The 10,686-nt window shown below is 42.2% G+C and overlaps 1 protein-coding gene across 2 annotated transcripts in view; it reads right to left on the reverse strand.

Annotated features, from left to right (window-relative positions):
• The window catches only part of Utp4 (UTP4 small subunit processome component), a 34,409-nt gene extending 23,766 nt beyond the window's left edge, over positions 1 to 10,643 (reverse strand). For both annotated transcript variants that reach the window (XM_045155649.1, XM_045155648.1), the window contains exons 1-5: positions 10,577 to 10,643; positions 9,715 to 9,875; positions 5,058 to 5,249; positions 2,963 to 3,047; positions 1,364 to 1,453 (exon numbers count right to left, since the gene is read on the reverse strand). In XM_045155649.1, coding sequence (XP_045011584.1) covers positions 1,364 to 1,453; positions 2,963 to 3,047; positions 5,058 to 5,249; positions 9,715 to 9,873 — 526 coding nt within the window. In that variant the 5' untranslated portion in view covers positions 9,874 to 9,875; positions 10,577 to 10,643. The remainder of the gene's footprint in view (positions 1 to 1,363; positions 1,454 to 2,962; positions 3,048 to 5,057; positions 5,250 to 9,714; positions 9,876 to 10,576) is intronic.
• Positions 10,644 to 10,686: the final 43 nt, after the last annotated feature.

The raw sequence follows: 10,686 nt of genomic DNA on the forward strand, positions 1-10,686 counted from the left end.
AGAGGTAGAAATGCCAGGAGTTAAAGGCCACTCTGAAATTATGCAGTGAATTTCAGGTCAGCCTTGGCTAGAGCGAGTGCCTACCTTGAAAAACAAACAAAAATAAATAAATAATAAAATCTCAGATATCTATATAGACAAAGGATCAAGTCTCAGAGTGTCATCAGATTTAGCAGACACCCTAACAGGGAAACAGAGGATCCTGCCCAGCAGATCAGCAAAAGGGATCCCACAAAAACTGAAAAACCAGTATCTTGCATTTTCCTGCAAAGCCAAAGGACCCAGGTGTGATTCCCTATGACCCATGTAAGCCAGATGCACAAGGGGGCACACACGTCTGGAGTTCGTCTGCAGTGGCTGGAGGCCCTGGTATATCCTCTCTCTCTCTGTCAAATAAATAAATAAAAATAAAATATTTTTAAAAAGGAAGAAACTTACCAAACCCCAAATATCCAGATGGTTTGATCTTAACACAACTGGATGAATTTAAAGGAAGAAGACGTACAAGAGACATAGGGGAAAAGAATATTAAACAAAAAAGCATACAGGAAACTTACTATGTAAGCAGTGTTCATATTGTCCTAACAATAAAAATACGGACTCCTATCTGAACCCAGTTACAAAAGTATATGGAAAGGATCAGGAGGAAGTATGGGGCATCTATGGCAGAAAATGTAGAAAGAAGCCTCCATTGGAGAAAAATGGGTAGAGGTGAAAAATCAAAATGTACACAGCAGAGAAAAAGATCCACGCAGTCAGCTAAGACAATGGAAGAAGGGATATATGAGGACTCTTGCTTTTGTAATAAGCCTTAAGGAATTCTTTTACTATATGCACATATAACACAGCAAAAAGTAATGACAAACAACAACTTAAGCACCGAGGAAAAAGAGAAAAGGCATGTTTGACCTGCTCTGCTTCTGTATCATAGGATACACAACCTCATCACTGTAGGATTCTATTAATCTATTTCCAGGCCAAGAACAATTAAGAAAACAAACGAACAACCAAAAATACCATGCCTCTCTAACTTTCTTATTCCAAGTCTCACGAATTATGCTACTAAGGTCTTATACTTCATTTTTATTGGGATATATAAATATTCTACTGATCACTCATATTAAATGCACTATGACTAAGAGTGACTGTCATTGTGAAATCTTATAATCTACCCCACCGAACAACAAAGACTCCCCTAAAAGCAACAGTAGTAATCAAAATGGAGTGAAATTACTAGGAACATTTTAAGAGGTTAGTGACAGATTAGGCCATCAAAGTCACTAAAAGCTTGACAAGGAGTCAAGCTTTTGGAAACTGAAAAGTTGACAAGCTCATACCCCAAATAAGCAATAAAAATAGTCACCTGATTTAACATCAAACACACTAATGTAGTCTATGGAGCCAGCTGCAACGTGGGTACCAGCGGGATGCCAGCTGAGACTCAGGATGCGACCTAAGGATTTATACAACAAAACAAAAAAGTGATGCACATAAACATTCAGCAAAGGTACCTGAACTCTCCTGCTTCAATTTCCGAGAGGGGCACTGTTCTTCAGTCTCACCTCTCATCCATCATTCATTCTCCTGTGAAGCATAATGGGAAACTGCCCTGGGACTCACTGAAGTATTTAGCAACTTGTTTTAATAATGTGCAAGTAAGGGGCTGGAGAGATATCTCAGTGGTTACGGCACTTGCCTCCATAGCCAAAGGACCTACGTTTGATTCCCCAGGACCCATGTAACCCAGATGCACAAGGTGGTGCATGCATCTGGAGTTCATTTACAATGGCTGGAGGCCCTAACATGGCCATTCTCTTTCTCCCAAACAAATAAATAAAATATTTTTAAAAATAATAATGTGGCTGGGCATGGCACATGCCTTTAATCCCAGCACTTGGGAGGCAGAGATAGAAGGACTGCCGTGAGTTAAAGGCCACTCTGAGACTACATAGTGAATTCCAGGTCAGCCTGGGCTAGAGTGTAACCCTACCTCAAAAAATAAATAAATAAAATAAATAATAATAACAATAATGTGCAAATAGTAGTTGGGAATGTGTAAAGAAATGTAACTTTTTGAGAGTTATGTAGTCACATTTAAACATGTACATTTTTAAGTTTTATTTATTTGAGCAAGAAAATGTATGGGTGCACCAGGACCTTCTGCAATTGCAAATGAAATCTGAATATACACAGCACTTTGTGCATTTGGCTTTACATGGGCACTGGGGAAATCAAACCCAAGGTATTCACACACATACTCTATGCTGGGAAATTTAAAAAAAAGAGGGCTGGAGAGATGGCTTAGCAGTTAAGGCACTTGCCTGCAAAGCCAAAGGACCCAGGTTTGATTCCCCAGGACTCATGTAAACCAGACACACAAGTTGGCGCAAATGCCTAGAGTTCATTTGCAGTGGCTGGAGGCCCTTGTGGGCCCATTTTTTCCATCTCTCTCAAATAAATAAAAATATTGGGAAAAAAAAGACCTTAGCCAAATAAATTGTACAATACTATAAATACCACATAGGATACAAAAAGATATATGCAATGTATCAAGTGGAAAAAAGCAAGCTGAAAAACAAGTACAAGAACTTTTCTGTGTGTATTGGTTTAAATGAACATACAAAAGCAATATAGAAGATTATTTTCAATGTTACCTTCAGAATGGAATGATACTTATTTTCTATTACATACTAGGCTAAATCTATAATTTGCCACTGTAAACGAACTCCAGACACATGCACCATCTTGTGCATCTGGCTATATGAATGCTGGGAATTGAACCTAGGTCCTTCGGCTTCACAGGCAAATGCCTTAACTGCAATCTCAACTATGCTGGACAATGGGAGGCCTTCCAGCACTTACCCTGTACTTAGATTACCTGTAGCCATGGGAAAATAGCCCATCCTCATTAGCACAGAAACTAACTTCTTAGGGCTATTCATTGCCCTACCAGAACCCTTACTTTTTTGTCGATCAAAATTTCTTGCAAACTGGATTTTGTCTGGGGTGATTTCAAATAGTTTCACAGATCCATCTTCACAGCCAACCTATTTAGGAATAAAGGAATAGAACTCAAACACATTTCTTCTCTAAAGCTATTTATTGCTTGCCACGTAACAAAAAAGCTTGTTAGAGAAAAAAAATACTAGCATCACAAAACTTATAGCATCCTTCATATTATAGCTGGAAAGCATGCTGATATTAAAAGTTCTATCTGGTGGCCCAATTACTACATGACACAGAAGTATGGTTGCACAACATAGTTCTGCTAGAGACCTCTGGCCTAAGTGGAAAAAAAAAATCTACTAACCTTCTAATTGCGAAAAAAACAACAAATTCTGCTGAAAAACAGCTGCATAAGTTAATGTATTATAGGACATTGCAGAACTTTTTTTTTTTTTTTTTTTTGGTTTTTCGAGGTAGGGTCTCACTCTGGTCCAGGCTGACCTGGAATTAACTCTGTCACCTCAGGGTGGCCTTGAACTCATGGCAATCCTCCTACCTCTGCCTCCCGAGTGCTGGGATTAAAAGCGTGCGCCACCACGCCTGGCTCAGAACTTTATTTTTATTCTTTTGGTTTTTTTTTCAAGGTAGGGTCTCACTCTAGCTAAGGCTGATCTGGAACTCAATCTGTTGTCCCAGTCTGGCCTCAAACTCATGGTGACCCTCCTACCTCAGCTGGGATTAAAATCATGCACCACCATGCCCGGGTCCCACCCAGAACTTGTAACATACATATGAGCACAGTAAACCCAATGGTTTTAATATCCCTTACTTCTGAAACAAAAGCTATCATGAAATACAAAACAGGGTTGGGCTTGGTGTTGTACACCTTTAATTCCAACACTTGATCGGCAAAGGTACCCTTACCTTTACTGTGAGTTTGAGGTCAGCCTGACACTACATAGTGTCAACCTGGGCTAGAACAAGACCTTCCCTTGAAAAAACCAACAAAACAAAAACAGGGCTGAAGAGATGGCAGTTAAAGCATTTGCCTGTGAAGCTTAAGGGCTCAGGTTCCATGCCCAGAACCATGTAAAGCGAGATACACAAGGTGGCACATTCATCTGGGATTCCTTTGGCAGTGGCTGGAGATCCTGGTGTACTCATTCTCTCTCTCATAAATAAATAAAAATATTTTTTTAAAAATTCTAATATATAGGGCTGGAGAGATGGCTTAGTGGTTAAGTGCTTGCTTGTGAAGCCTAAGGACCCCGGTTCGAGGCTCGGTTCCCCAGGTCCCACATTAGCCAGATGCACAAGGGGCGCACGCATCTGGAATTCATTTGCAGAGGCTGGAAGCCCTGGCGCACCCATTCTCTCTCTCTCCCTCTGTCTTTCTTTCTGTGTCTGTCGCTCTCAAATAAATAAATAATTTTAAAAAAATTCTAATATATAAAGCACAAGACAAAAAGCAATCATCTCTCAGTTCCAAAGAACAGTTTGGGAAATGCTAAAATAAATTAACCATCTTATTTCACAAATGAATAAACAAAGTCAAAATTAGCAGCATAAAGGAGTCAAAATGAGAATCTCTTTGTTCTCTGTGAGTCAAGCCCAACAGACTGGCCCCCCTTCAATGTGATAAAGCCAATGGGAGAAAGAAAATTGGCACACTAGGGCCTCTAGCCACTATAATTATACTTCAGACATGTATACCACACAGTGTACATGTGCAACCTTGCACACTTGTGTCTAGCTTGCGTGGGACCTGGAGAGTCAAACATGGGTCCTTAGGCTTTATAGGCAAGGACCTAAACTGTTAAGCCATTTCTCCAGCTCAGCAATGGATTTATTTTTATTTTGATTTTTTGATTTTTCAAGGTAAGGTCTCACTTTAGCCCAGGCTGACCTGGATTTCACTATGTAGTCTCAGGGTGGCCTCAAACTCATGGTGATCCTCCTACCTCTTGGATTTTTAATCCTCAATGTCAATTCTAGTCATGTGGTTGGAGTTCCTGATTTCTATCTAAGATTGGGGTGTTATATGTTATATGCCATAACAACATTCTCCTCAAAAGCAATCTATTTTGAACTATCAATAGTTGCTTACTAACCAAAAGTTGAGAGCCACTGGGGCTGGCAGACATACTCCAAATAGGTCCTCCAAAGGCATCCAGAGCATACTTGATTTTTAACGCCTGTAAGTCATACTCCAAAATTTCTCCATTGAGTCCAGCACTGAAGAGTCGCTGTCCATTTGCCCAACACAAGGCTTCTGTAGAGCGAGATTCATGACCTGGGAAAAACTACAGAAAAAATCAAAACTTCTCAATGTGTTGTGAATTGGTCCATTACCAAGGCTGAGTGGTAACATGTGTCATGGTGACAATTATTTCCCCACAAATAATTAGTATGTGGTTTTGTGATCAGAACTTCATGTCACATCACTTTTATTTCTCTCAGCTTTTTCATTTAAAATTACTGTACATTGGTTATATGATTTGGTCTTTTTTTTTTTTTTTTTTGCTTGTTGAGGTAGAGTTTCATTGTAGTCCAGGCTGACCTGGAATGGAACTCAGTGATCCTCCTACCTCTGCCTCCTGAATGCTGGAATTAACAGTGTGCACAACCACGCCAGCCTTTTTTTTTTTTTTTTTTAAACTAAGACTAACTCAGCAAAACCTTTTCAGTAGGCTAAAAAATATTCAAGGTTAAAAAAAATTCAAGATTAGTTTAGTTACATGTAGCAGTTAATACTTGCACTTGGGAGGTTGCGGCAAGATCAATGAAAGTTCAAAGACAACTTGGGCTACAATGTGAGCCCATGTTTTAAAAAAATGGTTTTGGCCAGGCTTGGTGGCCATGCCTTTAATCCCAGCAGGCAGAGGTAGGAGGATCGCCTTGAGTTAGAGGCCACCCTGAGACTACATAGTGAATGGGTCGGCCTGGGCTAGAGTGAGACCCTACCTCAAAAAACAAAAACCAACAAAAAAAGGGTTAGGGCTTAGCAATAAAGGCACTTGCCTGCTTAATCTAATAACCCAGGTTTGATTCCCCAATACCCACGTTAAACCAGATGCACAAGGTAGCTCATGTGGCGGAGTTTGCAATTAGCTAGATGTGGTGGCACATGCTTTTAATACCAGCACTCCTGGAGACAGAGGCAGGAGGATCACTGTGAGTCTGAAGTCACCCTGGGCCTACAAAGTGAATTCCAGGCCAGCCTGATAGAGTGAGACCCTATTTCAGAGAGAAAAATGGCTTAGTATGTCCAATTTTCTAAAATTATTGAAAACATCTATGGATGACAATTTCAATGCATATAACACAAACACATGCAGTTTTCCTATTTAGGATTTTTAGTTTTCTTATTACTTAACCGGGCAGTTATAACTCTACATAGGTGTTTTAGCTTTTAACAGAAGTTTAAAGAGGGCATGGTGGCACACACCTTTAATCCCAGCACTTGGGATGCTAAAGTGGGAGGATGGCTCTGAGTTGAGTTCGAGGCCAGCCTGAGACTAATTCCAAGTCAGCCTGGGCTAGAGCAAGACTCTAACTCAAAAATAAATAAATAAATAAAAATTTAAAAATGCAGAATAAGGGCACAAAATGTTTTGTACAGCTATATATTTGTGTTTCAAAGAAAAATTTCAAGCAAAGGAGATACCTCAGTGGATATGAGTGCTGTGTAAGCATGAGAACCTGAATTTGGACCCTTGAACCCATACAAAATGCTGGCCATAGTGGCATATGCCTTTAATCCCCACTTTGGGCAGGACAAAGGATTCCCAGGCTTGTTGGCTAGCAAGTCTAGCTGAATCAGTGATCTCTAGGTACAGTGAGAGACCCTGTCTCTAAACAAATGAACTCACATGTATACCTATTATACAACTACAATGGCAGTGGCACATGTACAAGTTTATAGAATAAAAAATATAATTTCATTTTTCTTTAATGCTGAGTAGAACTCCATTGTATTAATGTACCACATTAACCAGAAAGCCATAGATTGATACTAGAAAATATTCAGTGCCAGGAATAGGATACCTTCCAGTAAGTTGTTGGCTAGGTCCCTGATACCCTCAAAACATTATAGGCCATTGCTGAGGCTCTTGGTTTCCCAGCAGGAATAGGTGGTAAGACCCTATGGCTGAAAACTCCACATACTTTGGCTGCAAGGTCACCAAGAAATCCTAGTGGAGCTGAGCTAAAACCTCCTCCATATAGACCAGCTGACAGTAAGCTGAATAAAAGCTATGCTGGGTGTGGTGGCGCACACCTTTAGTCCTAGCACTTGGATGGCAGGGGTGGGAGAATCGCTGTGAGTTCAAGGCCACCCTGAGACTACATAGTGAATTCCAGGTCAGCCTGAGCTACAGTGAAACCCTACTTCGGGGAGGGGGAGGGAGCTATGCTGCATGTAGCTCCATGGGAGAGAAAGGTCACCAGTGGAGATAAACACCACAAGCCTTAAATTTGGCCAGCTAGGCCAAATGAGCCCATGGGTGCAATAGTGGCATGTCTGTTATGGGGGAAACTAACTGCTCTCTAACTGGACTGGAGGCCTGTTTCATAGGAGGGAATACAACCCTGATACTGAAAACCTACAACAGAGGTAGTCATGAACCCCAGGTGTATAACATTTACTGCTGTTTGTCTAAATGTATACACTATGCTCACCAAACTGCCTGGTAAGCACTTCTGTTAATGTTCATACCCATATATTAATGCTATTCTCACTTCTGATTAGAGAAGCATCCCTTTTCAGATGGCAATGCCTTGGATGACTCAGAAGACACTCTGGTACTGTGAAGTGACAAATGAGTACTCAGCACTGAAATATCTCTATCACACCTTCCAAGGCTCAGGGTCCATTACAGAAGAGGTGGCAGAAAGAATGAAAGAGGCAAAGAAAGGGTAGGGCTCCTTACAACACGCTCCTCCAGACACAAAATGGTCTGGATAACCATGACCTCACAGTGCCTGACACTACCCACACAAGACCATCATAATAGGAGGAAAAGATGATACCAAAATAAAAGACAGACTGACGAGGGAAAGGAGTATGATGGAGTTGCAAAGGGGAAGTGGGGGGAGGGAGGGAATTACCATGGGTTATTGTCTACAATAATGGAAGTTGTCAATAAAAAAAAAAAAAAGGCTGGAGGAATGGCTTAGTAGTTAAGGCATTTGCCTGCAAAGCCAAAGGACCAAGGTTTGATTCCCCAGGACCCATGTTAGCCAGATGCACAAGGTGGCACATGTATCTGGAGTTCGCTTGCAGTAGCAAGAGGCCCTGATGCGCCTCTTCTCTTTCCCTTTCTCTCTGTCAAATAAATAAATAAATAAAAGAAAAATATAAGAGTTGGGATGTAGCTGTTTGGTAGAATGATTGCCTAGCGTGCACAAAACCCTGGGTTCCCCAGAGTCACATAAAGGATATGTGGTAGCATATGTCTGGAATCATGGCACTTGAGAGGTAAGAGGCAGGATAGTCCGAAATTCAAACACCAGGGGACTGGAGAGATGGCTTAGTGGTTAAGGCACTTGCCTGCAAAGCCTAAGGACCTAGGTTTGATTCTCCAGGACCCACATAAGCCAGTTGCCAAGGTCGTACATGTGTCTGGAGCTTGTTTGCAGTGGCTGGAAGCCCATTCTCCCTCTCAAATAAATAATTTTAATAAAAAATAAATTCAAACATCATCATACACAGACAGAGAGCTCAAGGCCAGCCTGGGATGAGTCCCTGTCTCTAAACAAATAAACAAGAAAAAAAGAAAGCAAAAAAGTAACAGTAAACTAAGGCATTATAATTTACTGAGTAAGGTGGGCATGGTGGCACAGGCCTATAATCTTAGCTACTCAGCAGGCTAAGGCAGAAGGATCACAAAATCAAGACCAGCTTCAAAGTAAAAAGGGCTGGGGGAGATGGCTCAGCAGTAAAGGGGGCTTGCTTGCCAACACTACCAAGCCTGGGCCCAGGTCCAATTCTCCAGCAACCTATGTAAAGCCAGATGGGCATTTGTTTGCAACATCAAGAGACCATGGTGCACCACACTACACATGTGTGCAAATAAGTAACTTTTTTAAAGGGGTAGGGAGGGCTGGAGAAATGGCTTAGCTTTTAAGGAGCTTGACTTCAAAGCCAAAGGACCCTGGTTTGATTTCCCAGGACCTACATAAGTCAGATGCACAAGTGGGCACATGTGTTTGGAGTATGCCTGCAATGGCTTAAAGGCCCTAGTGCCCTCACCCCAAGAATCATAAAATTATTATTGGAACCTGAGAAGACCAAGACATACATGGATTAGATGGCTTGTCCAAGAAGTCAGCCAAAGGCATGAATAGTCTTTATTCTTGGATGAACTTAGAAGTGCAACTTTGTCACCAAAGTTTCTGATACTACAATGCTTCACCAGGTTGTTCATTTTTTTCCAATTAACAATGAAAAAGGTAGTGACAACACCAGCAGAAAATATCACCTTACTAAAGTTGCAATCACCTTGACAAATTGTTTTCTTATAGTGGCCAAACGATCCAATAAACCTTGGTGTTCAAATGACAAGCAGTTAAACACCACAGGTTAATGATGAGCCTCTCTCATCAGATATAAAACCTTGTATTTGCTTCAGAAGTTTAGTAGTTCTAAACAATTTTACAGGGAGTAGAAATCACTCGATCTATTTGGATATAAGACATGCAAGTTGTAGAATTGAACTTAAGAAAATTAACATCACAAGCACCACATTAGGTTCCCAAATGACTTACTTTCTCCTGAAAATAGTTTGCTGACAAGTTATAAATTTCCACAGTGCCATCTGTTCGTGAAACAGCCAATCTGTTTGATTGGTTATTGTAAGCCACACAGCGGATTCCTGATGGAACATAATTAAAGAAACGCACTCGATGGACCTTAAATTCACCCATACCTAGGAAGGACAAAAAAAAAAGCTATTATTGTTAAATGTTAATTCCATGTATTCAAGTTATTCTTATCACTATGTAGGATGACAGGCACCAACTCTCTCTCAGTGCTAAGTTCACTGCTAATGATACTTTCATGGCCCAGCAAGAATCACTCTCCAGAAGCTAGGGATGGTTTTGGTTAAGGATGCTTTGGTATAAGAAAATTCAAAAAGGGCCCTCCCTAATTTACAATGCTAACCTCTGGTGGAAGAGATCTTCAGCATCTCTCCCCAACTCTACCGGACGCTAAGTCTGGCAACCACAGACCCAACTCTATAGACAGTGACGTGGGACTGGCGGGGGAGGGGAAACCGGCTCTAGGAGGGGAGCGACAGGACTGATCTAGCGCGCCTACCCGGCCACACATGCTGCCTGGCGACCAGCCCTACTTCGTCCGTCACCCGCGCACGTTCAAGGTTAGGGGCGCACAGGGAGGCACAGCGGGCACTTTCCGCCCGGTCCGCCAGGGTGCGAGAGATCTCCCGTCACGTCACCCCTGCCCTCTCCTCCCAGGGTCGCCCTCTCTCAGGGTCTACGACGCAGCCGTCACTCGGCCTCGGGAATCTGGCGAATTCTGCGGGTCTCCCAACTCCCGGAGAGCTTTCGACAGAATTCTGATGCCTGCTTGCTCCCTGCCGCCCTTTCACCGCCCCCCCAAACTCACCTACGGCCCCGCACGAACTCGCTCGCTCGCCGGGGACCTCGCCGGTCTCTCCCTCTCCCGCCCGGGCCCCACGTGCGCGCGCCAGCGCGTGCGCGCCCCCTCCAGCGCTG

This window comes from Jaculus jaculus, chromosome 1 (assembly GCF_020740685.1).
Source record: "Jaculus jaculus isolate mJacJac1 chromosome 1, mJacJac1.mat.Y.cur, whole genome shotgun sequence".
Lineage (NCBI taxonomy): Eukaryota > Metazoa > Chordata > Mammalia > Rodentia > Dipodidae > Jaculus > Jaculus jaculus.